General features: G+C 32.8%; 3 protein-coding genes across 6 annotated transcripts in view; 2 read left to right on the plus strand and 1 right to left on the minus strand.

Annotated features, from left to right (window-relative positions):
• Positions 1-140: 140 nt before the first annotated feature.
• On the plus strand, positions 141-5,751 carry LOC149734931 (AFG1-like ATPase). Its single transcript, XM_089880268.1, has 10 exons — positions 141-662; positions 1,144-1,406; positions 1,630-1,789; positions 2,051-2,178; positions 2,604-2,703; positions 3,044-3,185; positions 3,331-3,511; positions 3,824-3,964; positions 4,277-4,399; positions 5,172-5,751. The coding sequence occupies exons 1-10, from the start codon at positions 560-562 to the stop codon at positions 5,304-5,306; spliced, it is 1,476 nt and encodes a 491-aa protein (XP_089736394.1). The 5' UTR covers positions 141-559; the 3' UTR covers positions 5,307-5,751.
• Positions 4,277-26,527, plus strand: part of LOC149734932 (cholesterol 7-desaturase nvd 1) — a 46,265-nt gene continuing 24,014 nt past the window's right edge. For both annotated transcript variants that reach the window (XM_089880272.1, XM_089880273.1), the window contains exon 1: positions 4,277-4,399. The gene's annotated coding sequence lies outside the window, so the exon portion shown is untranslated. The remainder of the gene's footprint in view (positions 4,400-26,527) is intronic.
• On the minus strand, positions 9,871-25,389 carry LOC149734933 (uncharacterized). Of its 3 annotated transcripts, XM_089880242.1 has the most exons (14): positions 24,000-25,385; positions 23,788-23,842; positions 23,377-23,406; positions 21,086-21,118; positions 20,523-20,555; positions 20,187-20,252; positions 19,740-19,793; positions 15,539-15,592; positions 15,288-15,335; positions 15,059-15,109; positions 13,686-15,001; positions 13,060-13,545; positions 12,679-12,879; positions 9,871-12,335 (listed from the first exon to the last, which is right to left on the minus strand). In XM_089880242.1, coding segments are annotated over exons 2-14 (2,502 nt in total). In that variant the 5' UTR covers positions 23,790-23,842; positions 24,000-25,385; the 3' UTR covers positions 9,871-12,207. The 3 variants fall into 3 exon arrangements, with proteins under 3 accessions (XP_089736368.1, XP_089736369.1, XP_089736370.1); XM_089880243.1 differs by lacking the exon at positions 20,523-20,555 and having other exon boundaries at positions 24,000-25,389; XM_089880244.1 differs by lacking the exon at positions 21,086-21,118 and having other exon boundaries at positions 24,000-25,388.

Genomic DNA, 26,527 nt, shown 5'->3' on the forward strand with positions numbered 1-26,527 from the left:
ACAGATACCATTTAAAGTATGTATAGTAGTCAAATGTCGCTTTTGCTTGCGGCTATTTTCCTAGGAACGGACACGTATTGGTACTGACACTCAGCTGATTTCTTTGTTTTGTTTAATGTTTATGTATTGTATTAAGCCCGTGTTTTGTACGTAATTGGGTTATCTACCAGCTGGTAGTGGTAAACAGAATACGCGAGCAGCTTACGTTATGTATGTAGTTCTTCGTGATGCAAGTTCTTTGTTTGTTTATTTTATATGAGAATAACAAAATTTTGCTTGCTTGGAAGTGTAAAAATACAGCGAATCCATATAAAGTAATATATAGTAGTTCTGTACCCATAAATGCAGAGTTTGGGATAGAAAACTTTGCTTTTAAAGTCAGATCCTTTTCTGTCCCCGAAATATCGCAAACCGTAGTCATGCATGTCGATTATATTACGTCATATGTAGAAATTTCCCTTTAGGTACCAAAGCCTTGTTATATGTTAAAACACAAAGCGTTATTAGGTCGGTAGTTTTGTTTAGGGTCGTATCCCCTTTTGGTTTGTTTTTGTAAGCTATGGTATTTAATGTACGTAATGCCTTGAGCGTGAAAAGAATATTAACTCGCTCGTTTAGTGAAAACTATGTGAAATTACGTTCAAGAACGTACAATCGCAATGGTAAGTGCGTTATGTTATTATAATAGTTAATGTACTTATTTCGTGTGATGTCCCTCTATTATTTACTCATGTTTTTATTTCACTTCTTAATAATAAAACGTTTTCCTAAAATATGAGTATTTTTTTAGTTATACTTTTTATGTATGTGAGTGGCCAGTCTGCAGAGTATGGCAGTTCCTGACCAGATCTCGCGCGTGCAAGACGGTTATTTTTCGCGTGCGCGCGTGCTATCATTAAAAATCTGAGTGCGAAGCATGTACATTTTCAAGCCAGGTTAGGAAATCTCACTTATTTTAATACGCATTTTTTTCTTTGTTTAATTAATTGGCGTGCGTGGGACACATTGTGGCGTGCATCATCAAAAGTCTGTAAAAGAATTGCGCGTGCACCTGCCATACTCTGCAGTCTGGGTGAGTGGGACCCCTATTTTAATTAGGTCAATAAAAAAGATAAAAAAACAATTCATATGATTCTGTTTCAGGTGCTCTGTACTATTATCCATGTGTGGTATGTTACTCAAGAGCCTACACTACAGCGCTTGACAGTTCATACACAAATATTTCAAAAATCATCTCTGAAATTGAAAAACCAGCCACACCTTTAAGGCTATACAATGCATTACTTAAGGAAGGTGTTATAGAAAAAGATGAAAAGCAAAATTCTGTGATACAAAATCTTGAAAAGTTACATTTAAAACTGGATGGCTATGAAGCAGTGCAAAAGGATGGCAGTTTTTTCACTAAAGTAAGTTTGTTTCGGGCATATAGTAGGATGGGGTAAGACGGGACTCCTTTGGTCATAATTTCCAAATATCCTGATTATGTTTTAAACAATGTTTTGTAGGGGTTGTGACTGTGACTTTTTACTACCAAATGGGATGAGAAAATAGAATAAAAAACCCTTCTTCATTGGCACCGTACCTCTACTCAATAATACCTTCTAGTCCTCTACCATGTTTTTCTTCCAGATTTTTTCTTCGCAAGCAACAAGGCCACCCCAAGGGTTGTACATATATGGTAGCGTGGGTACTGGCAAGACAATGCTTATGGATTTGTTTTTCTCTTGTGTGAACGTGGATAGAAAACAAAGAATTCATTTTAACTCCTTTATGTTAGATGTACATGCAAGTACGTATGTGTAATTACATGTGTAATTTTATGTGTTATTTTAAGTAGTCTTCAACTGTAGCATGTTTTAATGGCTGTGAATTTACTGCTAATTTGCTTCTTTTCACTGTTCTATTAATCCGAACGTTGCTAAAGCATTCAAAGAGATATATAAATTTTGTTACCTTTGTGTATGTTTTTTTTCATTTTTTAATGTCTGGCAATTTATACATGTCTACCTATATTGAAGGTTTTCCAATGCAATACTATGGTATTTTTCAGGGATTCACAAATTAAAGAAAGGCTTGGCAAGAAATCTTGGCACAAAACCTCAGCCTTACGATCCAATCGGACCAGTGGCTCGTGAAATTAGCTCCGAAATATCTTTGCTGTGTTTTGATGAGTTTCAGGTATATAGGTATAAATATAGGTGTACCAGTACTACATGTAAAATGAGTGCATTGTAAGGGTAGCTAAAAATAGCTTTAACCCTGCTGTTGTGTGGATATACTAACAAGCAGAGCCGAAGTATATTGCATTCACCACATTAATCAATGAGGTTTCTACATTAATCAATAAACATAAATACCAATGAGGAGAAATTAGTTTTACAAATTCTCATTACTAATTGTTTAAAACACGATCAGGATATCTGGACATTATGTGCTAAAGGTTTCCTGTATGTATCCCTACATTAAAATAAACAACCTTGCCATCTATTGTACATTGTCATGTCTTAACTTATATATATATAACCTTGTCAGCACCTATATTGTGAGTTAACACACTATAGTCTTATATATTGACAACAAATAATCCAGTTATATCTCTTTAGGTCACAGACATAGCCGATGCCATGATTTTGAAACGATTATTTACTGAGTTATTCGCTAATGGTGTGGTAATGGTAGCTACAAGTAACAGGCCACCTGAAGGTAATTAATTTTGTAAACAAAGATTCCCCCCTCTAGCGTTTACATATGCTGGACAATGTGGACATATATTGAGCCTTTGGTCATAAAGTAGAGGGATATTTTAAAGCATCTAATGATCTAACCTTGGCCGAGCTGTCAAGGAAAGATCCTCCATCCATTAACTTTTAACCCTTGTCGCCTACATTCGGGGTATGTGGTAGCACTCTAGGTGTCAGGGTAATAGGCAAAGTTTGGCCTAAATCTAACCCACATAGAATAGAACAGACTGGGACCAATGAGCCTACATCCCAGGTCTCAGGTGTGTCTCACTGAAGACAATTGAACAACTTTTTTTCCACAGACCTTTACAAGGGGGGTCTACAGCGATCAAACTTTATTCCATTCATAGACATCTTAAAAACCCATTGTACTTCGTGTTGCATCGACTCGCAAACTGATTATCGGCTCTTGGGCGCACCCTGTGACGGCCAGGTGTATTTATTGTAAGTATTTATTTAAATTTTTTATAGGTAAAATATGTTTTTATAAATAAAAAGTAGTAGACTGGGACCAATAAGCCTACAACCCAGGTCTCAGGTGTGCCTCACTGAAGACTTGATCATAATAAACACCATAAATGTAATTTAGGACATCTGACCCACAAACAGACAAAAACATGGATGAAATCTTCAAATACCATGTCTCAATGCAAAGTGGTTCAACCAGTGTAGCAACATCTAAAACACTACGTGTGCTTGGTCGGGACTTACAAGTGCCAAAGTTTTGTGGTAGGGTGGCAGATTTTAGCTTTGAGCAGATTTGTATGCAGGTAATTATCAGTATTTATTTAGTTAGGCTTGTGAACTCTTGTGTTTACCTTATTAGCTGTTATAATTATGGTTTAAACACCTAATGCTCACTGTCAAACTTGTAACATGGCTGTCTTCTTACACTAGACACACATGGTGTATTCATACACCTCATGCTCATTGTAGAGTTATAACTTGCATGTCCTGTAATACACCAGACACGCTATGTGCGTATAGTTCACATAACTTGTGCTCACTGTCTAATCTTCTATTACCCTAACGTTCAATCCTCATTTCCCAAAAGATTTTTTCATCAAATCTTCCTCTCACAGGCAGTAGGAGCAGTTGATTACATTGAGCTAAGCAAGGAGTTTGACATCATCTTGATCCGAGATGTCCCACGGATGAACATCTTCCGGAAGACAGAAGCGAGAAGGTTCATCACTCTCATAGATACTTTCTATGATGCAAAAGTATGTTCAATGACGCGACATAAATTTATTTATATCTTCGAATATAGTAAGGAAAATCAGATAATTCAATTATATTTACTGTTTATTAATAAGATCAACATTAATATATCATTGTATTTCTTAAGTTTTTGTTATTTTTATCTCTCGTATAGAATGGAATTTAATTCTATTGTTGGTCTTAATTTTTGGCTTTCACATTTTTGTAGCGCACGATCCTGAGTGTATTTTTTTACACAAGAATTGTTCTGCTAAATCAGCACCAGATCAGGGTAAGATTCATGGCATTTATAAGATTGGTTACTTTGGCCACAGGTGGGTTTAATCTTATCTGCGGAAACGGAAGCTTCTGAATTATTCGTAAACGCAACAGAAGAGGAAAAGGTACAAGTTCTTCAAAGGGAATCAATTATTTTAGATGACCTAAACTTAAAACAGGTATGTGTTTTCTATTAAATTATTTTGTACAGTTTTGTAATAATAAGCGCCCAAATTGTAAAATGCATGGGAGGGGTAGTTAGATACACAAGATATCCTGTGAAACAAATTTGATCTATTGGCTGTAATGTTAACTGAATAATGCATTTCTGAAAATTCAGAGCATAAAAATTGCATATATATTTTTTTTAACTCGCTGCTGAATTATGGCCGGTTAAACTATTGACAAAAATAAAGCGCTGACTGCAAAAGTTTACATGGTATGTTTTTTTGTGGATCTTTTGTATTGATCCTTATGCTCACTGTCAAATATGATTGCTCTATGTGGATAAACAATATACTCTTTTTAAGAATTAATTGTAATTATACAGCATTTAACTTCCAATACCAGTAAGTGTTAGTTACTGTAGTGACCCTTAAATCTGTAGTCTTTAGTTTAGTCAAAATACACATAATATACAGAGAGTACAGAGAGAAATTACCACTATCACCAGTAAGATTTGTACCTAGTACTTCAAGTCAAGAGTCTCAAACACATTTGGTGATTGTTTAACAATATATTTACCAACTATTGTGTGTAAGAAGTTGTACTAACAGTCCCACCAGTAAGACTTGAACCTAGTACCCTCAAATCAAGAATCCAAGACCTTACATTTGGTGTATCTAAAATATAAGAGCTTTGGAAGTTGAATTAATAGTTGCAACAGTAAGACTTGAACCTAGCACCCCCAAATCAAGAATCAAGATCTTACATTTGGTTCAATTCTTCCAGACTCAAGACTCCTTGGACCTCAACATCTTCTCTGGTGAGGAGGAACAGTTTGCGTTCCAGAGAGCTCTGTCGCGCCTTCGAGAGATGCAGACTGAAAACTATTGGAAAGAACGAGTCTCAAATCCAGAGATTTAAATTTCTTATGAACTTTTATTTTTTGAATTGATTATTTGAATTATTTTTTGAACAAATTTTAGTCTTTTTTTAAAATTTATCAATATTTTAGGAAATTTTAACTTTTTTTGTGTCGTGTGAAACTGTTATGTTTTTAGGTAAATTTTAGCTACGTTTTATATTTTAAATGTTGAACTTTCATTTAAGGTACCCTAAATTATAAATTTCTGCAAAAACTGTTTAAAATTTTTAAAACTAATTTGGTTTAACAGTATCGTACTAGCATGTATTTTGAATAACTACATTAAACGTTTGTGCATATTGCTAATTTTATTCTGCATATGTTTCCAGTGTGTTCTATACCTCTATCTTATGACACTCTTTATTATGTAAGTTTCACTTTAACTTGTCGATTAAAGAGCAATAAATACATCCGCAAGACGGCGGTGCGGAGCTATTGTAAAAATGGCTTTGAGTATTGGAAAATCTGCTAGTCAATTTTTGAGTGTATAAAGGGATTGGCTAAAACAGGGTAAAACTTTAGCGTAGGCTAATATCTTGCAAGAGTGTATTTAAAATGTTTTGACCTTTAGCTCATTTTTACCTTTGCGACGATTTCTTACATAATATACGTGCCCACTTTCTAGGCATGCGTAGTTGCGCTACGGGCGCAATAGCAACCGGACCAAATTTTACCAGACACCGGCAAAAAAAAGATTTAAAATCCGCGCGCCCACACACCCCGTTTTACGAGTGTTGCGCTAATAAAGAAATGTATTCACGGTATTAGTGGTTATGCGTATTCGCCAGAGGCCTTGAATGTAAGACAGAATTTTCCCATTAAACAGTAACGTTAATGTGCAATGGTTCATATCTCATAGCCCAAAATACCTAATCAGTTCAACAGCCACACTTTTTAACTGACGCCTTTTCCTGTTAGTTCACCCAAAGCGTGTTTTAACAAATGTCGTTTTGCTGTTGATTCCCCTCCCCGTGGTATTTTAAATATTATGATCTTTGCCAACGTGTTTGAAAAATAAATAGATATTTAGGTTATATATTACTTGTATTTCCTTCACAAAAGGTACAATCGCTGTCTCAACACAGTGGTCACTATGTTGTCCAGCTACGGTGTCCGGTTTCGGCACGCATCGCTTAAAAACATCTGTATAGCTTCATTAGCTTGGTATTTGATATCTCGTGGGTGAAAAGCAGTTTTAGTAAACAATCATCATTTATCAGCCACGCCAACCGAAAGTAATACATATAGTACTGTGGAATAAGATAGAACACATTGGGCATATATTATACAAATATCCTGATCGTGTTTTAAAGGGCCTAAACACACCCCAAATGTACTTCGCTTTAATCAATAGAGTGTGTTTTTCTAATTCCAACGACACCTTACTTGTTTTAATCGGTTCTGTATAACCAAAGATATTCCAGCTCAAACACCGTGAAATTCAAAAAACTGATTTGAAAGTTGCGTGGCGAAAAAAATTGAGAAGTGTACTACCCACGTGACAAACACGTCACAAAATTGTTGAAGCGTGGCCGCTCTCATTCAGAAAGACGAGAGGCAGTGTTTTCAGCGAAAAACGAGAGAACAAAAAAAGCGCAAAAAAGAACAAAAAAAAGGCAGTTTCCGCTTTTACGAATGAATCAGTCACTAACTAGTACGTTCCTACGTCACAATCACGGAGCTCGTAGTAAAAAAAAGATAGCGCTAGAGATCACTGTTTGAGGACGAATATCTCCGCTTATACTGGACCAATTTTAATCAGCAAAGTATTTTTGGAATCAATAAAACGGTCGCTTTATGAATTTACCATAAAAAATAAAAGTGACGTGGGGTGTGTTTAGGCCCTTTAAACAATTACCAACGGTTAATGGAAGTCGTGACGATACGGTTTTATAATTCTTTAAACTTTCTTTGTTTACTACCAAATGGGACGAGAAAATAGCAGAATAAAAAGTTCCAATCTTTTCCCACCCTACTACATCATGTTATACATCGTTAACAACCATTTTTGTTTTTATTAAAACTGCAAGTCTATAGACATATAGTCACAAAAGATCATAGGACAGACTATACAGCACATATATGTAGACCAAAAACAAACATTAAACGTTTAATATATAATGTGCGGTTAGTATAACTAATATTTGTACATAATACTGGCATGTACTTCATGCTCATCGAGTTATAACATAGGTGTCTTCTTATACTCCAAACACACACGGTGTATTCATACACCTTATACTATAACTGTCAAGTTATAACATGAGTGTCTTCTTATACACCTGACATACATGATGTATTTATACACCTTATGCTCACTGTCAGGTTATAACATGAATGTCTTCTTAAACACAAACACACATGCTTGTCATTTCACATACGCGACGTTTGCATTCATGTTTTACCTGTTCATCTTATTTTCATGAGGTAATGGAACAACTCTGACCTTAATCTTAGGTCCCATGGCATGCCACGTTGCGGGACCCCACCACAACACAGAATAGAGATCGACAATGGCCTATGTATTTCACAGTTCGTATCAAATTTTATTACCACCGCTTTATAACAATTCGGCTCAGTAAGGTACTAAACGGCTTTGTTGCGTCTTAAATACGAATGCGGTTTTAACCGAAGTGTTATAATAGAATAACATAAGCTATTTGCAAGAATAGCGCGTTCTGGAGTCTAGACGCACTGACAGAAAAATAAGTTTTGAAGAAAACACGCTGTCGTTTCCTTAGAAAGCACTATATACGTGGTTTATACTAAAACGAAATAGAGTGTTTTCTAAAAGATAAGTTAAGTTTAGCTTACTGGAAAGTCTTTTCCAGTAAAGTCAAAACCATCAGATTGCTTATAAATGTTTATACCTGTAATATTTTGGTTTGATTCTTGATGTTTTACAGTAGGGTGGGGGAGATAAGACACCTTTAAAATCTATTTTCTCATTCCATTTAGTAGTACTCTCATAGACCGTTGTTAATTGTTTAAAACACAATCAGGATACTTGGATATTATGTGCTAAAGGTGTCCCGTCTTCTCCATCCTACTTTATATATTAAAGTCTGGGATGTGATGGTCCATGTTTTTATTCTCTTTTATCGTCGTATTTGTTAGTAAACAAAGAATATTTATAGAGTTATAAAACCGTATCCTCACGACTGTTGTCAATTGTTTAAAACGCTCAGGAAATATGGGATATTGTGTGCTAAATGAGTCCCATCTCACCCCAAAATACTCTAGGCCAAAGTCCGTATTTCTATTTATATACGGACTCTGATATAAGCTACATTATAAATTGTTTTTTTTTTGTTATTGTCTGTTCGTACATTTATCAGAACAGAAAAACACAGTGCGTATAAACGTATATACTTGTAATGTTTTAATTTGTTTTGATTGCTTATTGGATGTAATACGAATTGTTGTTTGTTGTTGTATACGTACGGTGTAATCAGCACAGCGTATTTCATGACGTTTATCCTGTTACGTCACATGTCAGACATAGCGACAAAACAGTGCATATGCCAACTCTTAAGGTTGCTGTACACACTATCCGGAATTCGTCCGTTTTGTCTGTTTTTCCGGATTTCGCTGCCGCATGCGGAATTGGACACGGGTTTGCACACGACTTCGCACGCCGGATACTGTGTACAGCCACCTTTAAGCGACATGTAACGTAACCAAGAAGCCGAAAGGTATCTACAGTCTACGTGATAAAACACCCGTATAGCAGGTTTTGCTCAGGACAACGAAAAAGGTTGCTTACATTTCTTTTGTTTGATCGTTAGCGTGGTAGTCTTCACTTTCGGTTGGGGTCTGCAGAGTGTAGCACGGCTGAGATTGTCCATTATACATATATATTTAGATTTAAAAAAGGGCGGTATAAAGTAAAATTGTAAGTAGGTTTCTGGGTAATCTAATACACATAGAATCACTACACGTAATTATGAGTCATTTGGCACAAATTCTGAGGTTATTCATAAAGTTTTAATACGTCTTTTAAGAATTATTTGTTACAAATTTGAACTAAGATTTATATAAAAGGCAGTCGAAAGTTTAAATAGGTGTATAGTTTTTTTTAGTTATTGAAACTGTGCAGTGTATAGTTCTATTTAGTATTTGGTAACACCAAAAGAAATATGTGTGCTCTGCTAACAGTATCTGGTTAATAAGTATAGCCTTATACAAAGAACGTAGTTGTGTGCTCTTTCTTAAAGAAACCTATATTTGCACAGTGCAAAATTAGCCTTTTTCTTGAGAATGTTAATATGCGTGTACAGAACAGCTATTTTAGTACGACGTATTCTTTTATCCATCTTTGCGTTTATAGAGAGTTATTCGGCCGGTACGCCGCTAAAACCATCATTTGTGTTTCTCAAATCAAGCGTTTCATTTGCCAGGACCTATGTACTGGTGAGAAACACTTTTTGCTGGAAACAATTTTCCGGAAACAAAACAATACGTTTTACAAAAATTGTTTCTTACTTGGTTTTTGATTTTTTTTCTTTTACCGTTACATGGCAGCATGGAGCTATAAATGAAAAAATGATATAAATTTTTGAACTTTTCTCCTTAACTGCATCGACCATAATACGATGTGTAATATAAAGTAATCGTCATAATCGACTGAGTTTATGAATTGAACTACCCTCCACCTCCCTTAAACAATTCTCGGATTTGTATTTCTATGTACAGACAAATTATCCCACGCCACATTGATTTTTTTCAATTTTAATCTATGTACATAAATAAAATCACAATTTTAAAGAAGAAATCAGTAAAAACGAATCGGAATATTCAACATGTATTTATCTAATACAGAAACTACCAAATCAAATTACAATAAAAGAAGAAATTGATAAAAACCAATTGTTTTTCTATGTATAAAAAAATTATTATTCGCCACATTTGAATTTAAAAAATAAAATTTTGCCAAACTAATCTATGTACATAAAAAATCACAGTTTAAAGAAAGAATTTGTAATATCAAAATAGAAATTTATTGGTAATATCAAAGTAGAATTTTCAACTATTATCTAATTTAGAAACACTAACAAATCATAAGTCAAATCACAATACGGAAAGAAATAAAAAAATTATTATTCGCCACATTTGAATTTAAAAAAGAAAACTTTGCCAAATTAATCTATGTACATAAAAAAAATCACAATTTGAAGAAAGAATTGGTAATATCAAAATAGAAATTTATTGGTAATATCAAAATGGAATTTTCAACTATTATCTATTTTAGAAACACTAACAAATCATTAAGTCAAATCACAATACGGAAAGAAATTGATAAACTATATATCAAGTGGGGTAATAAAAACAATGGGGTACTTGGGGTAAAAAAGGACAACCACCCCCCTAGCCCGCTAAAAATAGTTTTATCGCAAACAGCTTTTGTGGGTAAAAACTATATTAATTTAGCGTATTTTTTATCCTAACTTTCATTCTAAGTGGTAATTATATTTTCAGTATGACACAAATTAGTAAATCAAACAAAAAATTGACAATTTTTTTTATGGGGTTTGCTAAGAGCATTTTTTTGTCTGAAGGCTGTTCATGATAAACCTTATATGAATGCAGTTATTTGCTATGTATTAAAGTACCTTGCTTCTGATATATTTTAATTTTTGCAAACATTTCATACATATATACACATTATTCATATTATATTTTTTGCACTATTTCTCTTGATTTTTTTAGCCCAAAATTGCCGTATTGGAAGGGTAAAAAAATGTTTTTTTCTGTTTTAGTTTTTTTTAACCCAACAGGTCAGTTTTATTATGTTGCTAAATTTAGTTTAGAATAAGTTAAATGGTCATATTTTAAAATTTGTAAAAAATGGATCTTTAATTTCTTTTAATTGGCTTCTTGATTTTTGTTTCGCAAAATTTTCTGATTTTTCTCTCTGTTCTTTTTTTGTTCGTTGCCGCAAGAGCCAATGGTCTGTGTACTTCAATAATTTTTTAAATTCAGCGGAATGAAAATTCTCATGCTGTGTCTCTACAAACTGTATGAAATTTTTCAATGTACAAAGATAAGAGTATTTTGTGCCATCCGCACCTTCTCCGGTTAGGGTACTTTGTATATTATGGTAAATTATTCCTGGTGATTTTAAGTCTGCTTCACACGTGATTATTTTACTCAATTGATTAACATAGGTTTTTGCTGATTCTTTCGTGGTTGGGTTTCTTTTTGCAACACCCAATTCTACCAACTCTTGTTGATAACGAGATAAGACAACTTCCAAATTATACAGCTCCCCCCCTTTTTTTTAAACTGCATTTAATTTTAAATAATAGTATCAAAAACAGATATTTTACAGCTTGGCCTATATTTTCTAAGGATGTAGTTTAGGTTAAGACTGTTTAGTTACTTCTTGTGCTTTATATAGGTTATGAAACTTACGAGCTTTGTTTTTAGTCTAATAAATGTTATTTGTGGGTAAGCTTATGTTTAAAAGGAAGTAGTTCAGTAAAAATGATAAATTGTAAGAGAAGCATTAGTTCAAGGCTGTTAGAAATGCGTTAGTTTTGATATTTATGAGACAAAATAGACCGCATAATGCATATTGCATAAGTAATAAGTTGTCTGATTAATATTTGTATTATTACCTTGTTTTTGCATTGTTAATTTGTTCTTTTAATTAAGTTTAGTTGCTTTTTAAAACATTGTTTTTTATTGCCCGCAAACGTTTTTTTATCCCAAAAGTCAGGAACATAAAAAAAACAGTACAAGATTTCGAATAAAATTTTAAACAATCATAGAAATCCCACAATCTTTTATAGGCATGTGTGATAAATATTATTCCTAAACACTAACAAAAATTTTTTTAATGCTGAAAATTTGTGAATTTTGTCTTATATTACCCCAATTGACGATTATTAAAAAACTTCAGAATTCTCTAGAATTTTCATAGAAAAAGTCCATTCTTTTTTTTGAACAACTTTTCCTCTTTTTTCTTGGTGACTCTTTCATCGTGTCCGTGTCCGAATGCACAATGCAGCGTTTTTGAGGTGACCCTTTAAAAAACAGCACCATTGTGACAACAATTAAGAAGAACATGAAATGCTAACCAAACAAATATTTAAACCATGTTAAACATACTTCTGTAAATAGCTATACAATATTTCTTACATGTGAAAATAGGTATTTACTTTATCCTCTGACCTCTTCAAGTGTCATATTTCATACAAAACATACACCTCAAGCCTTATATAACTTTTATACATGCAAAAAAACTTCAGACGACCCGTTAAGGGCAGTTAACTGCAAAATAAAGCCTCGAATCCTTTATTTAATGGTTAAAAAGTGAGTATGTGACAACAGTGCCATACAAAAAAATATTATATGAACAAAACTTACAAGACAATGGAACTCTTTTGGCAGGATAAAACAAGTTATCATCCCATCTTGCTTTGCACTCTTCTTCCATACAAACGTCCTCAAAACATTTAAGTCGTTTTCTGTCTTTAGTTTTTAAATCTCTCAAACGATATACATCTTTAGGTTCAGCATCGTCCAAAAATACCACTCGTATAAACTTTGCAGGAATGGTAACATTGTCTAAATAAAATAATTTTGTAAGGTATCAACTGAAAAGCATCAACAACACAAAATAATACAAAAATAACTTAAAAAAGAATATGGTTTTGAATGAAAAAAATGTTTAAACATACACTAAGCAATTTAAGATTATCTGTACACAAATTCAAAAGTGTAGTTGGTTATTAAGTAAACACTTACCTTGGTCTGTAATTGAGTTGAAGTAAGACTGAACAGGAACATTTGAACATTGCATATCAGCTTCAATAGGTTCGGTATCCGAAGAGGAGCACCCCACATCACCTGGTGCTACATCTGAAGAGGAGCACCCCACATCACCTGGTGCTACATCTGAAGAGGAGCACCCCACATCACCTGGTGCTACATCCGAAGAGGAGCACCCCACATCACCTGGTGCTACATCTGAAGAGGAGCACTCCACATCACCTGGTGCTACATCCGAAGAGGAGCACCCCACATCACTTGGTGCTACATCCGAAGAGGAGCACCCCACATCACCTGGTGCTACATCCGAAGAGGAGCACCCCACATCACCTGGTGCTACATCCGAAGAGGAGCACCCCACATCACCTGGTGCTACATCCGAAGAGGAGCACCCCACATCACATGGTTCTACATCCGAAGATGAAGGCTTATGACCAGTTGTAATTTCGATTGAAGACTTTTCTGTTGATAAACGAAGTTATTACATTTGTCATTAATTAATCAAAACATAGTGGTTATTATTATTATTATAGAAGAATAAGTTAAAAAACTGACAGAGACATGTACATTAATCTAAACCTGAGAACTGCTGAAAAACTAACCTGTAGCAATTGTTTGCAAAGTCATTCTTGCCTTTTCTACTAACTGGTGTGGATCTGATATATCATAAACTTTTTCAGCGATAGCTATTGAATGTCCTTTTGACCTCGCTACTGCCACCTGAACATCTTTCGGGAGTTGGCTAACACCACGTGTAATTAACTTTCTAACTGCAGTCACACTGATGACTGACCCGAACACCAGTTGGCATCTTTTTCTCCAGATACTGTTGAATTCGGAAGCGGACATCTTTTCTCTGTCACTTATAAATGATGGAAAAGCTTTTAATTTATTTGAATAGGACGTTCCTTTCCATGAATGTCCTGATGCAGCTTTTAAGTCATTAAGCTCCAATTCAGAAAGGACAAGGCAACCATGTTGTGCCTTTTCCTTTTGGTCTTTTACGTAAATACTAAAATTTCCCATATCTGTTTTTTGAGCATTATTTAGTTCGTCAAGTGTTAGTCCAGTCAGTACAGATGATCTGCAGCCAGATTTGCACACTACTCTTAAAAAGATATCAGAGCACAGGTGTTTGACGCCTTCTGGCGTTGGTATGGGATCTTCTCGAATACTTTGCATGACTTCTTTAAATTTCTTTTCATATTTTAAAATTTGTAAAAATGGATCTTTAATTTCTTTTAATTGGCTTCTTGATTTTTGTTTCACAAAATTTTCTCTCTGTTCTTTTTTTGTTCGTTGCCGCAAGAGCCAATGGTCTGTGTACTTCAATAATTTTTTAAATTCAGCGGAATGAAAATTCTCATGCTGTGTCTCTACAAACTGTATGAAATTTTTCAATGTACAAAGATAAGAGTATTTTGTGCCATCCGCACCTTCTCCGGTTAGGGTACTTTGTATATTATGGTAAATTATTCCTGGTGATTTTAAGTCTGCTTCACACGTGATTATTTTACTCAATTGATTAACATAGGTTTTTGCTGATTCTTTCGTGGTTGGGTTTCTTTTTGCAACACCCAATTCTACCAACTCTTGTTGATAATGAGATAAGACAGTTTCCAAATTGTACAGCTCCCCCCCTTCTTTTAAACTGCATTTAATTTCAAATAGTCTAAAACTGTCAGCTCTTACATCTACTTCTTTATGATTGTATAGACAATGTAGTTTGATAGACTTTACTACTCGGTGACAGAGAATGCATGAATAGCCTGTATAGTTTTTATATTCTCCAGAATTTTCTTGCTTTAACTTGTTGTCATACAGCATGGCTGTCTTATCAAGATTTGAATGGTGTAATCTGTGGTGTGTTGTGACATTCACAAATTTCATGGAACAATAGGGGCACTGACGAAACTTTCTATATTTAAGTATTTGTTACTAATATTACATGAATAGTTTCAAAACTACACTTTACCTTCCGGATTTAGAAACTCTTTCTTGATTACCTTTGGTACTAAATTTGCACCTAGAAAATAACAAAATATAGCATTAGTTATATATGTACATACATTATCATGATACCATCAAAATAATACATACAGTCAAATACAAAAAAATAATATATATAGATAATAAATATTTAATAATAATATATATAATATATAAGAAACAATATATTAAATTTGAAATGAAATCAGACGAACCTTGGAGTCTTTGTCTTGGTTTTCCCATTGTCCCTCCCAGAAATCACTCTTAAACACAATGAAACATTACTAGTTACATTAGTGGAGACACTAAATTAATTGTAAAAAATACTCTAAATTTTAGGCTGTTTTTGAAATGATGTCAAAATAAAGAAGCAGTGCTAATTTTACTATTTTAGTTCATAATATATATATATATATATATATATTTGAATTCATAAACAAAATTCTTAAAGTATAGAAAACCATACTTCTCCAAGCGGCCTGTGAGCGAGTCCAACTGATTTTTAATCTCTTGTAAGCTTCTGAAATCATAAAAAAAAACAATTACATTATTATCTTAAATAAAATTGTTTAACCAAAAATCTACCTAATGTATGATTAAATGTTAATTTACATACGACCCAGCCCAACGTCACGTCAGGAAACGGCGCTTGTGTCCGCCATTACGGAGCCCACAGAGCGTGAATCGCCTATACAAATGCATGGTCGGCGTGTGTTTATTTGGTTCTTGTAAGCGATACAACGCTAGAAAACACGTATAGCGGTTGTTTTAACATTTAAAATATAATTTCTAATATAAATCTTGTTATATAATATTAAATCTAAGAATTAATGTGGAGTAAATTAGTATTTTGACTGGTTTTCAGCGTACAGTGTGGTTTAACAGGATACTTTACGTTGGCGATTAATACTAGCAGCAATCAGCTTAGTTTACATAATAGTATATGATCATACCTACGAATCTACAGAACCATTATATACTACATTTATAATTTAACATGAGTGGACATGCAGCTCCAAACTGCTTTTAAGTACTAGCCAGATAAGGTGTTTGCGTTTTCCGATTTCATAAAGACCCGGAACGCAGAAAAGGTAGCTTATTAATTCAAGCAGAGGACCAAAAATAGTAACTCAGTATTGTTTTCCTCAATGTCACTTCGATATTAGGCAAATTTTATAAAGATACCTTAAGTTTCGTTGCCGGGTATACGTGTTAAGTTTGTGAGCCAAAAAGTAAAATCACGGCAATTTACATGCAAAACTGCAGCTAGATACACCAGTATATGTTAATGTTATGCGTTTTTGTTTGTATTTTTATATTTTAAACATGTTCTTTTATGTTATTGGTTGGTATACTTGATATTTTCTGTTTTTTTACTCTTTATTCGATTGAGTGTTCAATAGAATTTGATTCTTTATGTGAGGTTTATTATTGTGATAAGATATAACATTAGTAGAAAGCCATTTTTACGCGCAGAAGAGCTTGGTTCTTAAAAATCGCAATATTTAGACGAAAAACAGCACCCAGCAATGAAAAAATGCTATGCCGTGGGCTCCGTAATGGCTGCGACTATGACGTCACAGACGCGGGGACAATGGATAACAAGACTCATTGTTTTACAATCCGTTTCCTAACTTGGTCAATACTAACTTTGCCCCAGCCTATTAAATAGGAGCTGACAAATGTTACTTCGATTTAAATATGATCAAGTAAAAATATTTTTAGCAATACAAAAACAGACGAGAGTCTCTGGCTGCTGTCAAAACCTGGGAACATGTTTTCGATACGATCAATTGTTACGTCACATACCCTATTGCAGCGTAACTATTTATTATGACGTTTAAAAATATAACAATCGGGAGGTATGTGCTCACTGCTCAACCAACTGCGAAATCAAAACATCCTGTATCAATAATTTATCACATAAAGTAGAATAGATATTGATGTGAACAACCAATAAAACATTTTTATTGCATAGGACAGTGATTGTGGTGAATTTAAAATGATATTACATTTATTAAAACGACGTATCAAATCGGCAGAAACAAATGAAAAGTTTTACGCACGTTCATCGTGGATTAAAAATGTAACGATGATTACGTCATAATGCCTTTGATAAACTATTAAAATTTAAGAAAACAATTGTGGTTTATGTGCTTCTATATTTCGTATAATTGTTTTATTCCCGACATATTTTAAGCCAGCAACCAAGAATAGTTTAAACTTTGAATGCAGGTATATTGCGTGTATGTGATTTTTAATTGGTGCAAATATAAGAGCGAGGAGCGACGCTATCAGTAAATTGGAACCAACGCAAATTGTAATACATTATTACAAAGTATCTTCCCGGCCGAGCTTGGACAGAAGCCAAAAAACATCGTTTGTTGGCACCGCACGAGAACCAGAGTTTCATTACGTCATTTTTCACGAGAATAAATTCACAACGATTGCTTCGGTTGATAAGTGTTAAATGTATGCTACCGCATGCGTCTTCCTTTATTTCCTACGCCGGCGCAGAGCGTAAAAATGTGACGCTCATACACATGGCGCCCTCTATAACAGAGGGGGGCGCCATGCTCATACACGATGTTTCGATCTCGTGGTTGGTTGGACAGTGGGCACATTCGTCCCGATTGTTACGTAATGAAACGTCATAGTTAATAGTTATGTTGCAATAAGACATGTGGCGTAAAAAATTAAGCGCAAAATGACCAAATTGCAGCACGGCAATGTTTGTTACTCGAGCGAATTCGTTAGCTGATAATTACGAACACGCGACGAACATAAAATATTAGATCGCAGCTTTAACAACCGTTTCTATCGCACAGGCGCCCGAACTAGACTGTGGTGATGGTTAGTAATACGCTTTATAACAAGATTTGGTAGCTTGGGTGACAGACGCACGTAAAACATAACACGTCCGGATTTTAAATAAAATTAAACGATCACCGTCCGGATTTACAACTTTTACAATCCTGCAGGACTTTAATTATAAAACTAATAAAAAATTATCAAATACATAATCATAACAAACTAGCAAGTCATGTTCTATTACGACACCATTAAAGTATGCCAGATATTAAGATTTTTAAAATGGTACTGTTTTGGTTGGTTTATTAATAATTATTATTACATGTAAGGTCTAGGGAATTGAGGACTACCTCTGCATAAATGAGACATTTTCCTGTAACGAATGTAATTAGGAAGAAAAATTTACAACACATAATATGTTAAAACACACTACATACTTAGAATTATATAAACACACAGTTTGAACGAATATTTAAGAAGCAAAAATTAAGTTGAAGTACTTTCAGTCACTTTAAAAAAGTAGTTTTTTTTTTAGTAAAGTGGGGTAATGAAAAACAATGGGGTAATTGGGGTAAGAAAGGACAACCCCCCTAGCCCACTAAAAAAATCATTTTATCGCAAACGGCTTTTGTGGGTAAAAAGGACATTTATTTGGCTTATTTTTTATCCTAACATTCATTCTAGGTGGTAATTATTTTTTCGGTAAAACACAAATTAATAAATCAAACAATAAATTGACAAAAACAACTTTTTATGGGGTTTGCTAAACTTTTTTTTGTGAGAAAGCCTTTCATGATAAACTTATTATGAATGCAGGTATGTGCTACATATTTAAGTACCTTGCTGCTGGTATATTTTAATTTTAAATTTTACGAACATTTCATACTTTTTTCTCTTGTTTTTATTTTACCCCAAAATTGTGGGGTAAAAATTATGGGAAGGGGTAAAAAAACTGTTTTTTGTTTATTTTACACCAACCAATATTAACTTGGTGATAAAATTAATTTTAAAGTTATGTATGTATATTATTTTAATTTAATTAATAGTTTAATTGATTTTAAAGGTAATCAAGTATCAAAAACAGATATTTTACAGCTTTGCCTACATTTTCTGATGGTGTAGTTTATGTTTTACGTTAAGCCTATTCAGTTACAGGTCATTTTTATGATTATGTGGCTGAATTTTAAATTTAGTTCGGATAAAGTCAAGATGTCATTTAGATTTTCAAAAGCCTTTACCATTTAGTTAAACCAAGTGTAGTGCTCTAGTTACTTCTTGTGCTTTATATAGGTTATGAAACTTACGAGCTTTGTTTTTAGTAATAAATGTTATTTGTGGGTAAGCCTATGTTCAAAAGGAAGTAGTTCAGTAAATATGATAAATTGTAAAAGAAAAGCTTTAGAAAAAGGCTGTTAAAAGTGTGTAGGAGATATTTTGATTTTGTGGAAAAAAGAGGAAAAGTTGATGTTTCTGAGAAAATATAGACTGCATAATACTTAAGTTGTAAGAATTATATTTGTATTATTGCCCTGTACTTCAATTATTATTATTTTTTTTTTGATTAAGTTAAGTTGCCTTTAAAACCATTGTTTTTATTGCCCCGCAAATGTTTTTTTTACCCCAAAGCCAGGGGAATAAAAAAACAGCACAAAATTTCGAATAAAATTTCAAGTAATCATAGAAATCCTACAATCTTTTTTGGACATCAAGGTATGATGGATACTGTTCCTCCAGACTAAAAATATTTTATTTTTATTTATTACTTTGGGGGAAAATCGAAAGTTTATATTTTCTGTTTTTTATTACCCCACTTGACTATATATTAGATTTAGAACATAAAAAAATATATATAATACTTGTCCAAGCGTCTTGTAAGCCCGTCCAATTGATCTTTAACTTCTTTAAAGCTTCTGAAATCACAAATGTAAAAATGAATCTTGTACTTACACTAAAGTTTATTGGGGCTTAACCTCTAAGTTATCCAAATGAAGTGGGAAGTCGAATAATGCATATCAGATATCGCATTAATCAGATTTTCATGCAGCTTAAATATTTGCTTAAGGTTATTTGGATTTTTAGCAAAGAAAATATGTTTAAATGAGAGACCGACCGATATCAACTTTTTCCACCGATACCGATTAACTTAATTGTATAGGCCTATAAATGTATTATTAATTAATATTTTAGATCATGAATTTGCTGTGTGTGTTCATTTTACAGTACAAATGCTCTCTATCGTCATTAACCATGATATGAGGTGTATAATGAATTATTTGCAAATTTGGTTATACATAAATACAAACCTTGAGTCTGAAGAAGCACTAGTATCTGCATTGTTATAATCAGTGCAAAGAAAAAGATCCTCCTCACTGCAATAAAAAGGTATATGTATAATACAGTTATAGTATATATATATATATATATATATATATATTATTAGAATGAATCTAAACATACATCCTATCAATGTTTAGTTTGTTTTTCCTCCATAGAAAGAAAACAATACTACATTAACAGTTAACAAAAGCCCAGAACTTTAAATAGCACCCAATATCAAATAGACGAACTAATTATTTATTGATTAATGTAGTAAATGGTACTCAATGAATGAAAATATTTAAAACAATTTAAGTTCTTACCAATCAAAAGGTGATAAAAACGAGTCCGTATCACTAAAAATAAAACAAATTAAAAATAGAAGAGGTGTATAATGGTAAACATTTTATTAATCCTACAATTAGCTTAATGTTCAAATCATGAACAGCCAATAATGTTTGATATAGTCCAGCACTCCAACAAACTAATTAAATATATATATACAGTGCTGCGATTCGTTGCCAGGTGTCGCCGGGCGCAAATTTCGACATCCAAATTCTGGCGAGACACTTAATCATTCTGACGTCATAATACGTCACATCAGTGCCGGATTTAGAGGGGCTGTTTGGTGTTTGAACACCCGCCTCAGAAATATTATACATATTTTCGTTTACGCAGCTCTAAACGAATGAATCTAAACATACATCCTATCAATGTTTAGTTTGTTTTTCCTCCATAGAAAGAAAACAATACTACATTAACAGTTAACAAAAGCCCAGAACTTTAAATAGCACCCAATATCAAATAGACAAACTAATTATTTATTGATTAATGTAGTAAATGGTACTCAATGAATGAAAATATTTAAAACAATTGAAGTTCTTACCAATCAAAAGGTGATAAAAACGAGTCCGTATCACTAAAAATAAAACAAATTAAAAATAGAAGAGGTGTATAATGGTAAACATTTTATTAATCCTACAATTAGCTTAATGTTCAAATCATGAACAGCCAATAATGTTTGATATAGTCCAGCACTCCAACAAACTAATTAAATATATATATACAGTGCTGCGATTCGTTGCCAGGTGTCGCCGGGCGCAAATTTCGACATCCAAATTCTGGCGAGACACTTAATCATTCTGACGTCATAATACGTCACATCAGTGCCGGATTTAGAGGGGCTGTTTGGTGTTTGAACACCCGCCTCAGAAATATTATACATATTTTCGTTTACGCAGCTCTAAACGAATAACTGCGTGCGTCAAAGTAACGATCGTTTGAAGTTGATTTAAAATTCTGTGACTTAAAATCAACTACAATACGACTGCTTTTAATATATGTGACAGATTGCGCAAGTTATTTCAATCGTTATCTATATTATCATATATACATGCTGCGTCTCCCTAGTCACAGGAACGGTAAATCGACAAAGGAAATGCGACAAAATTTACAAACGGGCATACATTAATTTGATATTTTATTGGGTATTTTGACACCGGCAAGCAGATTAGACGAGAAATTTGATAAAAACTTTTTATGGGGTTTGCTAAACTTTTTTTGTGAGAAGGCCTTTCGTGATAAACCTTATATGAATGCAGTTATTTGTAACATATTTAAGTACCTTGCTGCTGGTATATTTTAATTTTAAATTTTTCGAACTTTTTATACTTTTTTTTCTTGTTTTTTTTTACCTCAAAATTGTCTTATGGAAAGGGGAAAAAACTGTTTTTTTTTGTTTTTTTTTACCCCAACCAATATTAACTTTGTGATAAAATTGATTTTAAAGTTATGTATGCAGATTGTTTTCATTTAATTAAAGATAATTAAGTATCAAAAAACAAATATTTTACAGCTTTGTCTACATTTTCTGATGATGTAGTTTACGTTTTAGATTGAGACTGTTCAGTTACAGTTTCAGGTAATTTTTATGATTGTGTTGCAGGATTTAGTTGAGATTATGTCGAGAAGTCATTCAGATTCTCCCAAAAACTTTTTCACTTAGTTAAATCAAACTTTTTCACTTAAATCTTAAATAAATAAATCTTAGTTAAATTATGAACTTTGTTTTCAGTCTAAAAAAATGGTATTTGTGGGTAAGCTTATGATTAAAGGAAGTAGTTATAAATTATAAAAGAAAAGCATTAAAACAAGGCTGTTAAATGTGTGTAGGAGATATTTTGCCTTTGTGGAAAAAAGAGGAAAAGTTGATGTTTTTGAGAAAATATAGACTACATAATGCATAAGTTGTAAGACTTCTATTTGTATTATTGCCCTGTACTTCCACTGTAAATATTTTTTCTTTTAATTAAGTTAAGTTGCCTTTGAAACCATTGTTTTTTATTGCCCCGCAAATGTTTTTTTAAATAATCATAGAAATCCTACAATCTTTTCTGGACATCAATGATCAAGGTATGATAAATATTGTTCCTCCAGACTAAACATTATTTTTGTTTATTACTTGGGGAGAGAATCGAATGTTTTCTGTTTTTTATTACACTTGAAAATACTTATTATATGTATACGTAAGCTAAAAAGGTAATTTCCGCTTACCGCACATTGTGTATCCCAGAGCAGGAATACACAATGTCTCGTTGACCGCGAGCGAGCATACCACATACACAGTGAATGTTCAATTTTATAATTTTTTTACAATGTCAATGTTACCTCTTATTCACTACCCAGTCCGCGCCCAATTGTCAAAAAAGAAACACTCTGTTTCTTCTTAAAATGTGCCAGTGTCTGCTAGCGATACGTATTATTTTGACGTTGAAATTTCTAAAAGTGTACGCAGAAAAAAATCTTTCGTGGCACAGAGTATCGATCCAAAAATATGCCCGCCCATCTGTCGCAATGGTTTTTATCAAGTTTAGTTTATTTCTACATAGAAGGGAATGACATGCCGATTATTTGCAACACAATAGCAGTTCAATTATAAATCAATTGTTTTCAACATAATTACAATTTACACGATTGTTATTTTCCGCTCTCGCATGCAACATTATATCAACAGCATAAGGCTCGGCACTCGGCCCAATTTTCAACATAGTGCCAAAAAATGATACGCTCGGGCACGAGCTTTTTAGTTTGGGCTCAGCTCGGCACATCCCCATCAAATACCAATAGAGAAGAATCAATGTTTCTTTTTTATTATATAGATTAACATAAAAAACTCACCTATCACTACTCTCACTGCTGACAATCTCCCTAATATTAAATAATGTCATTATATGCATCGTTGTACTGGATATTAATTAGCAATTATATATATGTACATAGTTTATTGTATCTGTAGCATAGTTGTTTATGATTTAGTGGCATGTTTATAATATTAATATCGGATAAGAATATTAAAAACATATAAATATATAAACTATTTTAAGTGTTTTTTTTCCTTTACATTAAGGAGGCTGTTTTATAAACACAGTAAAAATTTTAACAAATCGATTCTATATTTCATGTTGAAAAAGCCGTTTGATTTGGAAAAATCATGCTTGCCATCACAAGTTTGCTATAGGAACAGATTGGTCCACACGACTAACATAATTCCCCAAATTTTAAAAAGCATTGTAAATGTATTAAACTTACATAATATTCTGATGAAGATGGTCTATCAATGATCCTAAATTGAATTATATCTGCACTGTAAAGTAGAAATTAAGTGGTTAAGAACAGGAAAAACGTAAACTAATGTAATAATTCAAGCCTCGTCCCTATATACAAGCACTGTTAAATATATAATTTCAAAACACGCACACGTGAATAACACACATATATATATATATATATACTGAATTTACCTTCCGCCAAGTATTGTAATTTTTCCACTAAAATACGATCACTTCAGATATGCTGAAAAATTAATTCTTGTTTTTAAAATTCTAAAACGTGGTCTGTAAGAACTAATTAATTTTTAACATTAACAGCTCAGAGAAAATATCACGTGACTGTGAACGTGCGGTATGATTGGTTAAATGTTTACAGTAAAATGGCGGGCAAAAAGCTCAACCAATTAGAGAAGAAGGCAGAAGGAACCTGACAGTTACGTTTCTCTTCTATTCTTTTCTTTTTATGGGACTTAATTAAAGCCACGAACAAGATCGATAAAGCGTGACCGATAAAATGAAAGATACGGGAAAGATTTCTCTTTTGCTCTTTGAGAAAAAGAGCAAAAGAGAAGTGGGAACAGGATACAAGTTGTATAGTGTTTTTTAATGACTACCACCACGATCCAGTCTGATAAAAGATTTTGGTTATTAAAACACAACTAAAACTGCAGCAGTAACAATTAATTGACACATATATGATCGCCTCTAGTAAGCGCAATTGATATTCAATGTAATTCTTTTTAAATTGAAACCATGTTTCGATTTAATCGAAGAAATATTTGAACAACACAACTTGGTTCATTGTTTGAAATTTTTTCTTAAGCGAGATTTTGTGGCAGTCTAACCTGGAGAAAATACAACACGAATAAAATGCATTTACTGAATAGGTTGTAATATTTTTATATCACACGTTGTTTTAAACAAAAATACATTATTAGCATGGAAATGTAGCGGCCCGTCGTAGTATTACGTCACACAAATTCTGTTGTCCCCAATATTGACCTCAATGTTTGACGTCGCGCGCTAACTTTCCGTTAACGCGGCGGATGCACCCTGCGGTTAACCGAGTTAGCGCCGATGCTCCCAATTGTAACCTCATTCATTATAACCTCGTTATCGCCATTTATCACGTCGATTCGTCTGACAAAACAATATTATATATAATCGACATAAAGTTACAAAGTATACGATGTTAAATTTCGTGTTTCCATATATGGCTATTTTTACCCATATAATACACATGAAAATGGTCCATGTTTACAAAAACACGAACGTTAATTTTATAATTCATGTTTACATTTTAAATTAAATGGTATATAAAGAATTATTTTTTTACACGATGAAAGTTCTAATAATATAAATAGATGCGACAATTCAAAATTGTGGCGTAAGCGACGTAGCAGCACGTTTCACAAGTTGGCGACAAATCAATACGATTATTAAATCTTAAACAATAATTAAGCGTGATTACGTAAACCTATTTATGACGTTTTTATATGTTCATTCTTCATTAACTATGCTATTAGTAATTATACCGATAAAGAATTAACATATCATCGTGGATGCCAGCGTTTTAATTATTAAAAATATCGATTATATTTTAAAACTTGTAATCGTGATGTAATTGAAATATTTAAATGACCTATATACTTCTTGCAAATATTTCATTTAGCAAACTGCATACATTTCTTATAAAATGTTTAAATCTTGAAATGTAAATTAAATTGAGGTTTTTCATTTACTGATAGAGGTTTAAATATTAAAAGTGGGTGACACGTGATAACTTAGGCTAATCATAAATTTTACCACTTTTACACCACAGCAGGTTTATTATAAATCAAGACGGTAGCACCTGAAATTTCATGCTATATAAATATTTTGTGTAATACTACAATTCATTTAATAAACATTAGACTAAATCGGTATTTTCGTTTCTACAAACAAAATATTACGTTTCTGTAGAAACGAATTATTGTCACAGAAACGAATTTAGCAACATTTTTGTTTCTCAAAACGAAATATTTTGTTTCTGTAGAAACGAAAACAAAAAATTGCAATAGACGCAAAACAATATTATATATAATCGACATAGAGTTGCTTAAAGGAAGTATACGATGTTAAATTTCGTGTTTCCATATATGGCTATTTTTACCCATATAATACACATGAAAATGGTCCATGTTTACAAAAACACGAACGTTAATTTTATAATTCATGTTTACATTTTAAATTAAATGGTTTATACAGAATTATTTTTTCACGATGAAAGTTCTAATAATATAAATAGATGCGACAATTCAAAATTGTGGCGTAAGCGACGTAGCAGCACGTTTCACAAGTTGGCAACAAAACAATACGATTATAAAATCTTAAACAATAATTAAGCGTGATTATGGAAACCTATTTATGACGTTTTAACATGTTCATTAACTACGCTATAGTAATTATACCGATAAAGAATGAACATATCATCGTGGATGCCAGCGTTTTAATAATTAAAAATATCGATTATATTTTAAAACTTGTAATCGTGATGTAATTGAAATATTTAAATGACCTATATACTTCTTGCAAATATTTCATTTAGCAAACTGCATACATTTCTTATAAAATGTTTAAATCTTGAAATGTAAATTAAATTGAGGTTTTTCATTTACTGATAGAGGTTTAAATATTAAAAGTGGGTGACACGTGATAACTTAGGCTAATCATAAATTTTA

The sequence above is a fragment of the Ciona robusta genome, chromosome 6, assembly GCF_009617815.1.
Source record: "Ciona robusta chromosome 6, ASM961781v2".
In the NCBI taxonomy this organism is placed as follows: domain Eukaryota; kingdom Metazoa; phylum Chordata; class Ascidiacea; order Phlebobranchia; family Cionidae; genus Ciona; species Ciona robusta.

Coding starts and splice junctions, on each gene's coding strand:
- LOC149734931 (XM_089880268.1), top strand. CDS start 560: ATGGTATTTAATGTACGTAATGCCTTGAGCGTGAAAAGAATATTAACT. Junction 1,790..2,050: donor TATGTTAGATGTACATGCAA/GTACGTATGTGT, acceptor GGTATTTTTCAG/GGATTCACAAATTAAAGAAA. Junction 2,179..2,603: donor TGTGTTTTGATGAGTTTCAG/GTATATAGGTAT, acceptor ATATCTCTTTAG/GTCACAGACATAGCCGATGC.
- LOC149734933 (XM_089880242.1), bottom strand. Junction 15,593..19,739: donor CTTACAAGACGCTTGGACAA/GTATTATATATA, acceptor TTATGATTTCAG/AAGCTTACAAGAGATTAAAA. Junction 15,336..15,538: donor CTCACAGGCCGCTTGGAGAA/GTATGGTTTTCT, acceptor ATTGTGTTTAAG/AGTGATTTCTGGGAGGGACA.